Below are 15,496 nucleotides of genomic sequence, written 5' to 3' on the forward strand. Positions count from 1 at the left end.
CCTTGAGTAAAAAAAAACATTCCAGAATTCACAAGAGAGGTTAAGAGGGGCATAGAACAAAACCATTTTAAAGAGTTATTAATTTTGATAATAACACGTCTATGCTTGAAAGTGGGATATTTATTTTGTATAAATATTCCTTACCCCAAGATCTATAAGAGAATGTAACAAAGTTACACGAACATCACACGAAACATTTGGTTTGAACTAGAATGAACTTTGTGCTTGAAAAAAAAATTAATATAAAATATGAAGATGTTATAATTATTACTCTACATAATCCGTTTAATTTTGACCACTTTTATCAGAACTATATCATCTGGGCCCCTTATCTAAACTTCAAGAAAAAAAAATATTATTTTGCTGTCAGTAATGTTGGAAATTTTCACCTTTTACTTAAAATTGATCAGTTGTGATTGATGATCAAAGTGTGTGGGAAAAATTTTTAATTGACCAATCAGAGTTAAGAGTTAAGGCATAATTTTCATAAAATTAAATTTAAGAAATTGGTAGAAGCTTTGTATAGCGGTTTTTCTATCTGTAAAAGGAATCTGACAAAGATACAAAGACTTTATATTACTAGGGAACAGTTGGGAGCAAATTAGTGCATCGGGGTTCAAACCAGTATTTTACAAATTAAAAATTTTCCGCTTCTGAAGTACAAGTCTGACATTGAAACCGAGATAAAGACCATTTTGTTCATAAGACTTGGGCATTTTATTGACAGAGATGACAATGGAGTAGCTCGGACAATAGTTCTCTCATTAGAATACAATGTAAAAAAAAACCTCGATTCTGCCTAAAAGGAATAAGGCTTGAGCAGTCTGGCGATTGAACAAATATACTTACCTTAACGAAAATGGAAGATTTAACTCAAGCAATTTCTTTTTCAACATGTTAATATGATTTTAATTAAATTAAAATGTTAAGAATTGTCCATCTGCATGTAAGAATAAACGAGCTGTGAGACACATGCTGTAAATTGCTTCCAAAAACGCAGTACTCTATTTAAAGTTAATTGACAAGATTACTCCATTTTTATGATAGAGACTTTTGCTGTCCAAGCCAGAGTTGAACAGAATTTTTTTAGTTTAGGGTCGTGCTTATAAACCGTCTAAAATCACCATAATATCGTACATCAAAGTTTATGAAATTAAGCTGGCAGAGAACAGCTATCTTTTCAGCAAGTAATAATTTCTTCAAAAGGTTTTTTCATATCAGTAAACCTGATAGATAGAAGGAGGCGACATATTCGGCACATTACATTCTAGCATTACAATATAGGAAGTTTAAGTCTTCTCTCTATCTATGCAACTCATTGTCAAGCGTAAAGAAAAAGATTTTTTTTTTCTTACCTGAGAGTACGTTGGCCCCTGAAGTACAGTAATTGAATATTGCTAATTCGACTACCGTTAGTCAGCAGTAGTTCTGAAAATGTTTGGAATTGAAACTTGGCTTTGTTGTCATTAAGGCAATTGTCATATTGCTAGGTGGAACATTGAGAAAAATTTAAATAGAGTCTATTAAAACAGTTTAAGGCCACCTTTGTCAAAGTTTACGATCAACAAGCAATATTTTGTCTACATCAATAAGTAGATCAATGCTGACTTTACTCGGTGCCAGGACTTGGGAAAAATAAACTCAACTTCAAGGGAAAAACAGTTGGAGCAGCTGTGATGACGGAACAACGCTTGAAGTGGACAGTGTTTTGTAACTAAAATCCAAGTCGAACGCGCTCTCAGTATTCTTTGTTTATACGGCGCTACCTACAAGTAATATAAAAGGCGTAATTTGAAAAGAAAGAACGAGGATATTTTTTTTGTACATGGTAAACAGAAGCAAGACAGGCATAAATTAACCTATTAGGCATTGAAGACTATATAGAATCTTTAGTTTTTGTCGGAAATGAATTTTACTCCCTACCCCTATATATACAAATTCAGGGTAGGCTATATATTTGCACATTAGGGGGGTGGGGGAAAGTTTAAACTTACCTTCCATTTACATCAGAAACAAAATTTGCCCCCACCCCCCTAATGTAGAAATGTATACCCTGAATTGGCATATATAGGGGGGGGGGCTGAAATTCATTTCTGATAGAAATGATTATTATATTTGTAATCAGCATAAAAAAAGGCATTGAGTGGTAGCCTAGGCTATATTCACTTTATGCATAAGTCAATAATAGGCTATGATTTGGTAGAAATTTATCTAGTTTTTTTTTAGTGGTGGATTTTGCTAGGAAAGGTAGAATAAAATGAAAAGAGACATCCCCCAGATATCCACCCCTTATAATAAAGGGAAAAAATATTCCACAATGATATATTCAAATCTTTTTCCTACTTTCTGGCACTCTTACCCATTTTTCATCACTAATAGCTTGTCCAGACCACCCATTCTTAAGAAAATTGGAAATAGGATAATCTACTCTTTTCTGTTTTAAACTAGATTAAATGTTTATTTATCAATATTTGTTTCATTTTTGGCTTTATCTCCAGAAATACAGTATATACTCGTTTTTGTCCCATTTTTGTATTTTTGGATCCTCTGCTATACCAGCCTTGAAAACAAAAAAAAGAGACAAATGTGCCAATCTACACTTCCAGTCTTCTGCTATATTTTTTTTAAAGAAAGTAGACAGTTTGAAAGTAGACAAAAGATGAGAATGCTAGATTGAAAGTTTTACTGGCTCAGCAAATATGCCAAACAACATTCTCAAACCAGATGCTCATTTTTCCCATTTTTAATTTTAGATGCTTTGCACTACAGAAGCCATTTTTACACAACTTACTTCCTTAAAATATATTTCAAAAAAATTAACATAAGGAATAATAAAATTTTTAGTGATGCTCTTCTACAATTTTCAACTTTTCGAGAGAGCATTTTATTTACTTGCTTTAAAAAATCCTCAGCATGATTTGGCTTTTAATTCGTCAGCATATTTTTACTCCTTCCCTTTCCCCAAAGAAAAGAAGGAAGTGACACCCTCATCAACATAAGTGCCCAAGACATAATTGTTTGAAACTTTATTTCTTTGTTTATAATTGTTTATAAACTTTAACTTCTTTTACTGTATACTATTCAGTCTATTGAGCTGTAAAAGTGGAAAGGTAATGTCCAAAAGAAGCAAGATAGGATAGCCCAAGACTACTTATTTACTCAATTCTAGTAAAGTATTCGCTCTGCTTTGCAGTGTCTGTACACCTTTACCATACTAATGGTTGAAAATTACTTTCATTCTGGCACCTAGCACCTAAAATATTTGCTCTTGGAAGCATGTTAATTACTAGTTTGAATTTTCACAAGTTCTGCAGTAACCTATCCAGCCATATGTCATTAGATGTAGAGAGCAAACCTATCCAGCCATATATCATTAGACTGGATATTAGACATAAGACATAACCTATCCGGCCATATATCATTAGAAGTAGAGAGCACACTTTTGTCCCTTTTCCTGTACAGTGACATTACTTAGGATAAATTATGTGATAAAATTCATTTTGCAGTATAAATACAATGATCAAAGTCATTTCATGGTATATTTGCTGTATGCAGTATAATCAGAAAAAAGTGCAGCATTTCTCTCCAAATTGTGGTATTATACTGCAAAATGTGGTATAAGTGGCAACACAGCACTCAATGCCTTTTTTATGCTATTTCCAAATATAATAATCATTTTGTCAGAAATGAATTTTACCCCCACTCCTATATATACCAATTCAGGGTATGTATTTGCACAGTAGGGGGGGTGGGGGGAAAGTTTAAACTTATCTCTCATTTACATAAGAAATAAAATGTACCCCCACCCCCTAATGTGCAAATATATATCCTGAATTGGTATATATAGGGGTGGGGAAAAATTCATTTCTGTCAAAAATGATTATTATATTTGGAAAGAGCATTACAAAAAGCCTAGAGTGGTATGTTTACTATATTTGTAAGTCACTAGTATGAATAAGAAAAAATTTACCAAAGTATATCCTGGTAAGGTATTTTGAAGCACCTACCTACACTCCTTCTCCCTCTAGAGGGTCCTGAAATTTGCCTACATGACAGGTACACCCTATTGAAATTTTGACAAAACAACATTTTACCTTAATTTTCAGTTATCATTTTCTTTATCCCTGGCTTTAGTTTTGAAAATGCAATTCCTGTTATTTGAGTAGAATTTTAAGCCATATCAATATTTTTTTTCAAAATTTACAAAATGTATTTTCATAGGCCTATCTTTAAAACCTTATAAATTGGGATTGCGCAAAGTTGTGAAGCTGAAAATAATTTTGTTGGACTTCATTTAAGCAGAAGATCTATTTTGCAAGGTTTCACTTTTATAACACACAGATTATTAAAGGTAATCTATGGTCAGGACCCTCTAGAGGGAGAAGGAGTGGAGGTAGGTACTTCAAAATACCTTCCCAGGACATAATTTAGCCTGTAGACCTATCCCTGAAAGTTTTATTTTGCTAACCTAACCCCTTTCTAAGATAGCTAAAAGTAGCTAAAGTAGAATTTTTACCAAGAATTGTATATAATGAATCTATTTGTATACAATAGGTTTTTTATGATTGCTTTGAAAATACCAAAAATATGCATTTTTCAAAATCTAGAAGGGAATTGGCACCCCTGCTTAGCCTTTAGTTCCTGCAGTGTTTTCAAATTTTTGCTTGAATGTGCTTTGGTGTAAACTTCCTCCCACACTGGGATGTGGCTTGTCTGAAGTATTCTTCTGTCATGTTTGTGTATTCTATGGTGCCTTTTCTTTGGTCTTCCTTGGTAATAGCTGCCTTCTGGTTGCTAGTGGAGGAGGATTTATGGAAGTCTATGATCTGGTATGCAAAGGACTGTCCAAATTATTCCTGTTTCATTTGGCTTACAATAGAGGCAAGGTCTTGCTAGCCTATGAAAATATGAATTTTTTGTCACTGTTGACATGGCCTCCCTAGCTGATCCTTAGGATTCTAAGACAATTATTATTTTCAAAGGTGGTAAGCAGTCTCTTCTGTTCTGCAAATTTATTTTTTGAACTAAAAGTTTTCACCAAAAGCATCAGTGAAGAAACCTTTTAGGCATTCTCTATTGAAACTTGCTGACAGGTTCAGCCAGTTTTAGTTTCTGGTGCTGAGGTAAGATAGCCTACCAGCTAGAAAAGACAGATGTCTGGACTAATACTAATAGGGTTTTTAGTGTTTTTTTTTAATAATTTGTTAATTTTTAATGCCACTTCCTCTCCTCTTGGTGATATGACAATCTTTTTGACTTAAATTTCAACCCTTAATATCACCTACACTTTAAATACTTTTTTATTTTTATTTTGGGTAGCCAAAGATAATTAATGAAAACAAGGTATACTACTATAAATTACCAGACCAAAAAAAAATATCATTCCAGGTTTTGCAGGGTGCCCTTTGGGCATAGGGCACCCCTTTCACCATGGAAATACTTTGGTAATATATACACTAATATTTTCTTTAAACCTTGTTCTCAATCAACTATACATCATCCTCCCAATCTCCCTCAAACCTAAGAGGAGTAGAATGCTTTACCCTTACAATATCTTTAGACACTCCACTCTAATCCTCCTTTAAAGAACCCACAAATTAACTGCTATTTTTAATGCCCTTTTGATTACTCAAAATTCATACCTTAACTATCAAAATATAATTTAAATTCTTTTATCATAATACTAAAAATACAGTGGGTTTTTATTGTTATTGAGTTACGTTTTTAGAACAGTCCTGTTAGAAATCTCAAAATTTGAAGATCAGATCAATTTGAAGAACATAAAAGCTATTCTTACTAGATATAGTTCATGGATGAAGACTTGCGTGTGTATTGAACAAGAAACATTCCAATTTTAATGGAAGCAGAGTTTGTTCATTTTTGTTTAAAGTAGTTAAATGCAGCCTACATGGGGTGGAACTCTATTTGAATTGAACCCACTAAACAAGCTTTTTTGAATACTGAAAAATCAAGAAAAAAATTAACATAGTCTATGATACAGCTAGGCTAGAAACTATAATTTCACATAAGTTACAGCTAATAAAATATCTTATAAATGAATACAAAATAACTAATGATAATGCTAATAAAATAATGATGATAATAAAAGTAATGAAAAATTGCTAATATACTAAAATTACTAATATTAAAATTAATGCCAGTATTAAAAAAGTTAACATAGTCTATGATACAGCTTGGCTAGAAACTATAATTTTACAGAAACTACAACTAATAAAATATCTTACAAACTAATAAAGAATAATTAATAAGAGTAATACTAATAAAATAATGATAATAATAATAAATAAAATAACTAATAGAAATAAATGTAATGAATTGAATTAAATCATTGTAAAAATTTCAACAATGGATTTTTCCTATGCTGTGATATTCTTTGATTATGTTGTATGACTTCTATTTACCTCATTTTAATCTTGAGAATGATTTTATTCTGAGATTCAGAACATCTTTTTCCTCTGAATTGTTAGTATATACTCTTCTAATTTTTGAAAAACCAGAGCTTATCCCTGACACATATGCAACAGTGCCTAGAGATACCCTAAGCTCATGATCTTTGCAACTTCTAAGGTTCCCCTATTATTTTCATGGAATTTTCCTTTAACTTGGAATTTTTCTTTAAGTTTGGTTTCAAATTCTTTCTTTGCAGTTTCAGTATCTTAACTTGTTGACTTATTCTTTATTTTTTATACCTATTAATTTTCAAAATTGTGAACATTCAGTGAGTCAACTGAATTTCAGGTATACATTTTAAGCAACTATGTTTAATTTTGGACATAATCTGGTCAAGCCCATTCCAAAGCTGGTGGAAGCTATTTTTGCTCAAACAGAACCAGCACACAGTGTTCTCAGTACTTATTACTCAACATCACTAAAATATTCCTCCATAATCTTGGATAGACTCCAGAAAGTTGAAAATCCAAATTGCTCTAAGTATGAAATTACTCCAGCTCATAGAATCCATCAGTCACAACTTAGGGAAGCTAGCTCACAAGGTATGTCTGTTTTCTTTGCTCATTAACCCTGAAATGGTCTTTGAAAATAACATAGAGGTTCAAAAGATGAGTGGTATCAATTCACAAAAATGTAGGGGGGAGGGGGTAAGGGTTTTTGTTTGCTTTTTAAAACAAAGATCAAAATTTTTTTTTTCAAAATCCGAAGGGGAGAATTTATGGGGTTTTTTTCTAATGAAAACACCCCAGAAATGGTATTTTCAAAACCTCCAAAGATACTGTATGTATCATTTTTAATAAAATAGGGTATCTGCAATATCTCAAGAATGCCTTGAGATATTAAGTTGAAACCTGTAGGTAGTGTTGGTTGTCAAGTGGACCTCAAATTTTAACTTGAGGTCCATGTGTAAAGGAGGGATCATATGTAGATCTATTCAAAAAATATAAAATATGAAACTTCATATATAAAGTTTTGACTGCATCTTGTGGATGAAGTAGAAACTTTCAAGTAGTTTGCAGGGATGGAGGAGGCAATGGGACTTAAAACTTTCTGTTAGGGGGAAGAGGTAGCTAAAATTGCTATGTCTCCAATCCACCTAAATGTTTTTGGGCTATAAGCCCCCTTAGGAACTCGAATCTATTTGCAGTTAATTAGCAGGGTAAGTCAAAAGATACTTTATGGTACCAGGCTGTTGAATTAGTGTATCTGCAATATCTTAGGACTGGCTCAGGGTATCTAGTTTAAATTTTCATGGAATGTTTAGTGGGGACCAGAGGACCTTAAATTTTTACTTGAGTAAAGGAAGAGCAAGAGGGGGGGGGTGTATAAATATTTTTCTCAATCCACCTAAAGATTGTTGCACTACGGTATATGCAAATATGAAACTCATAATCTATTAAGCAGCAAGGTGAGTCAAAAGGCACTAGGTGTAGCCAAGTAATTAAAATAGCATAATTATCAAGTTGCAACTTTTGAAGAGTGTTTGAGAGGGTAAAGTGGACTGTGAATCTGAATAGAGGGCAAAGGGAGGGGGTCTATGGATTCAGGTCTATAATCTGTTTTAAATTTCTGGACCTCTAAGCCCCCATTGGACTATAATCTATTGTTTGTGAAGTAGCAACCAAGACCAAAAGAAATCATGTGTACCAAAGGTATTAAAATACTTAATCTGCATTATCTCAGGAAGAGCTTGGGGGATTGATCTGAAATATTCAGTGGGTGGTTTAGGGCCTAGTGGTCCTTGAACTTTGACTTGGGGAGGGGCAGAGGTAAATTGAAAGCAACCATTTATCACCAGAACTCTTTTGCAACATTGAGGTAATGACCTATAAGTATTGAACTGAAACTTTTGGAGTGTTGGGGTGAGGAGGCAAGAGGACTTCAGTTGCTGTGTTTATAGGGATCATATGTGGGGGCCTACAATGGTGTGTGTCCTATCAGCTTAATAGTTTTGACACTATTAGAACGAGTGAATCTTTGATTCTATTCTTAGTGAAGTAGTGAGATGAAGTAGTGAAATTTAAAATGAAGTACATAGTCAACAGTACAAATTGAAGTACGTAGTGAAGTAGGTAAATCTAAACAAACTATATTCACCCAAGCTATCAAAGTAGTATCTTGGAAACAACTGGAGGAATGAATTTAAAACTTTTAGGGAATGTTTGGGGAGGTCTGGGGAGTTCATATGCTATTTTTTGGGGAAGGAAAAAGCTTGCCAAGACATTTTGTCTCCTAAATATTGGATGATCTGGAATATGATTGATACATTTTACTTAAAGCTTTAAAGTTTCTATCTTTAAGCTGCTGAATTACCTAAGAGAAAAAAAATATATATATTTGAAAAACAATGGGTTGCATTGTTTCATGAAGCACAAAATTAGGCCAAACATTATTTTTCTCCGATTGGCATAACATTTTCAGGGTAGTTGACTGGATCTGGGGGCAGTAATAAGAACAATAAATTTTGGAAAATTAATGTGATTGTGTTGATTCTTGGCATGTAAAATTCGATTTTTTTTTGCTTGTCAGCTTTAATATTTCAGCCTATATATACCATACTAATTTTTAGGCTCAAGGGAACCTCAACTGAGTAAAAAAAAATGAAGGATATGAATGTGATACTAGTGGTTTGGGGTCTTCTTTTTTAGAATATCAACACAGAACCTTTTTTTTAATAAAAGATCATGACATACATTTATTTGAACAAACAAACAGTTATCATAGGCAGCGCGCTAGCGCTGCCTAAGTAAAAAACGATGTGGGCACAATGTGTTGTTTTTTTGTGGTTTTTTTTTCTCCATCCCCGGGTACTTCGTATCGAAGGAGTTGTCATAGAAAGTTCGAAAAGGGCTCATTCGATTGGAAGTTGGAGTGGCTAGTGCCCTTTTTAATAGTCGATAGTGATTGGAGGGCAACTAGCCCCCCCCAGGACTATCAGTCCCCGAAACACATCCAATCAAAAATATTATATGGCCATTTTGTTCAGCGTAGTTCACTTTCTGATAGAAAATATCTTTTTGAGGAGGACACTTCGCCACAACCCTCAGGGCAAGGGTTATAAGTTATGCCATGTGGGCATGTAAGGTTTTTTTAGAAGGCGTTGTCGTAGAGACTTCAAAACAGGCTCATTCGATTTGAAATTTGAAGGGATTGTACACCTTTCTATAGTCAAAAGTGATTGGAGGGCAACTAGCCCCCCCTCACGCCTATCATTTCCCCAAACACATCCAATTAAAACTTTAATATAGTCATTTTGTTCAGCGTAGTTGATTTCCAGATAGAAAATATGTTTTTGAGGAGGACACTCCGCCACAACCCTCAGGGCAAGGGTTTTAAGTTAAGCCCTGGGGGCATATAAGGTTTTTATAGAAGGTGTTGTCGTAGAAACTTCAAAAAAAGCTCATTCGATTGGAAATTCAAAGAGCTAGTGCCCTTTTTAATAGTAGAAAGTGATTGGAGGGCAACTAGCCCCCCCCCCACGCCCATTATTCCCCCAAACATATCCAATCAAAATTTGAGATAGCCATTTTGTTCAGCGTAGTTGATTTCCAGAAAGAAAATATGTTTTTGAGGAGGACACTCCCTCAGTGCCCTCGGGGAAAGGATTTTAAGTAATGCCGTGTAGGCATATAAGGTATTTATAGAAGGTGTTGTCCTAGATACTTCAAAAAAAGCTCATTAGATTGGAAATTGGAAGTGATAGTGCCCTTGTTGAGAGTCAAAAGTGATTGGGGGGCACCTAGCCTCCCCACCCTCCACACCCATCAGTTCCGTACAAAAATCCGGTAAAAATTTTGTGATAGCCATTAGGCCCTCGATAATAAATTTCCAGATGGGAAATATATTTTTGAGGAGGACACTCCCTCACAACTCTTAGGATGAGGGGTATGAATCATACCCTGGGGGCATATAAAGTTTTTATTGAAATCTTTGTCATAGAAACTTGAAAAGGGGTACATTCAATTTGAAGTTCAAAGGAAGCGCGCCCATTTTAATAGTCAACAGTGATTAGTTTACGACTACCTTCCCTCACATAACTTAACATAAACCAGATTCGACACACACACAGAGACGACACACACACACACAGACCACAAACACACAGAGACGACACACACACAGAGACGACAAACACACATAGACGACACACACACACAGACGACACACACACAGAGACGACACACACACAGAGACGCACACACAGAGACACACACACACAGAGACGACACACACACAGAGACGTCAAACACAGATAGACGACACACACACAGAGACGACACATACACAGAAATGACAAACGCACAAAGACGACACACACACAGAAACAACACACATAGAGATAATACACATATATACACATAGATATAAGGTTTTTACTGAAATCTTTATCGTAGAAACTTGAAAAAGGGCTCTTTCGATTTGAAATTCAAAGGGCTAGTACCCTTTTCAATAGTCGAAAGTAATTTGAGGGCAACTAACCCCCCTCTCACGCCCCCCTTTTCCCAAGACAATCCCCCACAACCCTCAGTGCAAGGATTATAAGTTATGCCCTGGGGGCATATAATGTTTTTATTGAAATGTTTGTCGTAGAAACTTGAAAAAGGGCTCATTTGATTTAAAATTCAAAGGGATAGTGCCATTTTTAATAGTAGAAAGTGATTTGAGGGCAACTACCCCTCCCCCCCCTCTCCTGCCCACCTTTTCCCCAAACACATCCAATCAAAATTTTTAGATAACCATTTTATTCAACGTAGTTGAAAGTTTTGGAAATTAGGTATGAGAGGCTCAGGGCAAGGGTCGTAAGTTATGCCCTGGGGGCATATAAAGTTTTTATGGAAAGCGTTGTCGCACAAACTTCAAAAGGGTTCATTCAATTGAAAATTGAAAGGGCTAGTGCCGTTTTTAATAGTTGCAAGTGATTGGAGTGCAACTAACGCCCCTCTCACGCCCACCATTTACCCAAACCCGTCCAATCAAAATTTTGAGATATCCGTGTTGTTCAATGTAGTTGAAAGTTCTGGAAATTAGGTCTTTTAGGATGATAACCCCCTCAGAGCCTCAGTGCAAGGGTTGTAAGTTATGCCCTGGGGGCATTAAAGTTTATATCGAAAGTTGTTATAGAAATTTCAGAAAGGGCTCATTTGATTGAAAATTGAAATTGCCCTTTTGAATAGTCGACAGTGAGTGGAGAGTAATTCACCCGCCTTTTATGCCCACAATTTCACCGGAAACATACAATGCAATTTGAGGGATAGCCATTTAACTAGTAGAAGTTGAGTGCACTGGAAATTATTTATTTATGGCTGACAAACCCCCGAGGATCCCTAGGACATAAGTTGCATTTTATAGACTGGGGCATAGAAAATATTTTGGCCGAAGATGTCGTTGAAAGTCGAATTCGGTTCATTCAATTTGAAATTGAGAGGGCTATTGCCCTTTTTAATAGTCGAAAGTGATTGGAGCGTAACTAAACTCCCTCTCACGCCCACCATTCCTCCAAACACATCCAATCAAAAATTTTCAGATAGTCATTTTGTTCAACGAAGTAGAAAGTTCTGGAAATTAGGTAAGGGTTGTAATTTATTCCCTGGGGGATAACCCGTTTGTAAATATAAGGTGTTTATAGAAAGCGTTGTCGTAAAAAACTTCAAAACTGCTCATTCGATTGGAAATCGAAAGGCCTTGTGCCCTTTTTAAAAGTCGAAAGTGATTAGAAGGCATGATATTTTTATAGTAAAGATTGATGTGGGTATAATGTATTATTTTTTGTTGTTGTTGAGACTAGGCGACTTCGTATCGAAGGAGTTGTCGTGGGAACTTCGAAAAGGGCTCATTCGATTGAAAATAAAATAGGCTGATGCCCTTTTTAATAGTCGAAAATGGTTGGAGGGCAACTAGTCCCCCTTCCACTCCCATCCACTCAATTTCCCATTATTTTTAAAAACTAAATGTTTCCTTGAGATTGGATCATAATTCAATATGTTAATGCTAATTCCCAATAAGGCATCTCAGCAGTATCCCAAGAACGACTGAGGGTATTATATTCAAACTTTCGGGGCTGCTTCTACTCTTAAAATTTAACCAAATCAAAATATCGTAAGTGCATTAAAGCTATCAAATAAAGTAAACAGATTTTTTTTGCAAATGGTATCAAGTTTTCCATTTCAGGTCAACTAGAGGAGGTATGAAACTAAATTAAACAGTACTATTTATGTCCAGATTTTTAAAAGGGTGTATGTTGTTAAAAACTGCTGAAAACCCCTATGCCTTTCCAAGGCCAGAACAAAATTTGCACTTTAGTGAAAAAATACAAATGAATGTGCATTGTCAGTTTAATATACATATACTGATATTTAGTAATCAAAATGTTAGTATTATTTGATTTATTAAAGTTTTAAAAGTAAAAACATTTATATTTTGTCAGTAAAGTGCAAATTTTGTTCTGGCCTTGGTAAGGCTTAGGGGTTTTGCGCCCAACTTATGTTAATTTCTGCTCGTTTTGAGTTTGACTCGGTTAGCTATTGTAATTTCTGTTCGTTTTGGGTTTCATTTATTTATCGATGATGATTTGTGGTAGTTTCACGCTTGGTAGATTATTTGATTTTATTTTTGCTCATTTTTTGTTAAATGGAGTGCTTTACTTTTCTTTGAAAAATTTATTTTGTAGAAAAAGTTTTTTTAATTAATAGTATAAAAAGACTCTTTATTGAAACTGTTGATTCAGATAGGCCTGTGTTCAAGGGTGCTTATTGGAAGGACGTCCGGATGGCTTTAGCCCTATAAAAGACCGAAAGCTCCATAGATCTTCCAGTTCTATAAATTTCCCCCTCCCAATCCAGCCTAAATTTTGTAGCAAAACTATTATTAAAATAATTATTCCACAAAACTACTGCTAAATGAAAATTTTGGTTGAATATTCAAATTTTTCCGAAATACAAATTACGACCCAACATTTGAGAATTCAGAAAAACTGAAAAAGATAAAAAGATAGGAAAAATTGAGTTACAAAAAACATTTTCTAAAAGGAAGAATTTCAAATAAAAAGAAACGCTAAAACAAGCAGAGTGAAGTCATCCAATAATTCAAACTTAAAATGAACAGTAATTACTATCAATGAGTAAACAAAACCCAAAAACAAACAGAAATTTCAATGAATACATCATTTCTTTCCAGTATTCTTGATTAGCTATTATGTTTTTTCTATTTTTGTCAGTTCATTTCTATTTTGTCAAGTAAAATCTATTTTTTCTAATTTTTTTTTCTATTTCAAGATTCATTTATTTAAAAACAGCATTCATAGTATTAGAAAGAGCTTCAACTAAATAACGCTATCTCTTACAATAAAAAAAAGGAAAAAAATAAGCATGATTGATGACACTTGAATAAACGGAATAAAAGAATTGCTGAATTGATTCGTTCTGTATCTTATTCGCTCGAACTTGTTTGTGTGTCAAGTACTGGCTTTGAGGGCAATAAGAGGAGGCAACAACGTACTTTGTTTTTCACTAGCGAGGAGCGACTGTCCAAATTTGCACATGAGATGGAATCTACATTTTTTCAGTGTTGATATTTTCAATGTTGCAATTGCAGTTACATGTGTCATATTTGGGACCCAGTATGAATTTTGTAGCACGTTTTTGAACAGTCTCGAGATTGTAACTTAAGTAGTCAATGTTGTGCATCTGCTTGTCCTTTGTCAAGTAAAAATCTCACTGCTCAAAATGCACAGTATTTAAGATAAAAAACAGCTGACACTGAAGCAGTGGCGTAATTTTGTCAAAATCCTGGAGGGGGAGGAGCAAAGTTGGAGCCAATTTTCCCAATTCAAGTGAAAATAACAGTGAAAACTGAAAAATGAGCCATATAGTAACATAAAGGTAAAGATATACTAAAGAAAACTGACCCGTTTCTGTGGATACTTGAATTATGCAGGTTTATCTTAATTTTGACCATATTTTTGAAGAAACTAAATTTCAAATGGAGGGGGGCAAATTGAGGTCTGGGAGGGCCAGTTGCCCCCTGCTCCATAGCAAATGACGCCCCTGCACTCAAGCTGTTCAGAGGTATTAGAGGAAGTGCACAGCGTTGTAACAATATTTTTTTGAAACATTGATTCATCCTGTGTTGTTCTGTTTTTATTGTATCGCTGTTAATTCTATGGCAAATAAAGACACACTGCTCAAAATACAGATTGTTTTCAGTTATAGAGTCTAGTTTTTAGAAGGTTTAGGGGGCGGTAGTTCATCTCCTTGATAATTTCTGTTCGTCTTAAGTTTGACTTTGTCATTCATTTTAGCTGTTGTTCGTTTTAGAATTCGTTTCAGAAGCAAAAATAATGTCATCTAATATTCAAATTTGAAAAGAACAGGAACTAATATCAAGGAATAAATAAAACACAAAACAAAGGATAAATGAACAGTAAGACCCAAATATCCTTTATAGCATTTATGTAAAAAGAAATATTTTTCAAAAAATAGGGTGTTCAAAGAAAAGTAATGCTAGACAGGATATTTGGGTCTTACTGTTCATTTATCCTTTGTTTTGTGTTTTATTTATTCCTTGATATTAATTTTTGTTTCTTTTCAAATTTGAATATTAGATGACCTTATTTTTTCTCCTTTTAGGTTTTAGTATGGCTCTTTGCTTTTCTTTGAACACCTTATTTTTTGAAATTTTTTTTTTTTTTTAATTTTTCTTTTAAATATTTCTTTTAATTCAGAAATATTTCTTTTTAAATTAATGCTAGAAAGGATATTTGGGTCTTACTGTTCATTTATCCTTTGTTTTGTGTTTTATTTATTCCTTGATATTAGTTCCTGTTCTTTTTAAATTTGAATAATAGATGACATTATTTTTGCTCCTTTTAGGTTTTATTATGGCTCTTTACTTTTCTTTGAACACCTTATTTTTGAAAAATATTTCTTTTTACATTAATGCTAGATAGGATATTTGGGTCATAATGTTCATTTATCCTTTGTTTTGTGTTTTGTTTATTTCTTGATATTAGTTCCTGTTCTTTTCAGAT

General features: G+C 34.1%; 1 protein-coding gene across 1 annotated transcript in view; it reads left to right on the forward strand.

Annotated features, from left to right (window-relative positions):
- The first annotated feature begins 1,805 nt into the window (after positions 1-1,805).
- Positions 1,806-15,496, forward strand: part of LOC148944903 (L-lactate dehydrogenase-like) — a 54,734-nt gene continuing 41,043 nt past the window's right edge. The window contains exons 1-2 of the mRNA XM_089099362.1: positions 1,806-1,828; positions 6,760-7,013. Coding sequence (XP_088955488.1) covers positions 6,779-7,013 — 235 coding nt within the window. The 5' untranslated portion in view covers positions 1,806-1,828; positions 6,760-6,778. The remainder of the gene's footprint in view (positions 1,829-6,759; positions 7,014-15,496) is intronic.

This window comes from Artemia sp. Qi Xiang Cuo, chromosome 13 (assembly GCF_049724085.1).
Source record: "Artemia sp. Qi Xiang Cuo chromosome 13, ASM4972408v1, whole genome shotgun sequence".
NCBI lineage: Eukaryota > Metazoa > Arthropoda > Branchiopoda > Anostraca > Artemiidae > Artemia > Artemia sp. Qi Xiang Cuo.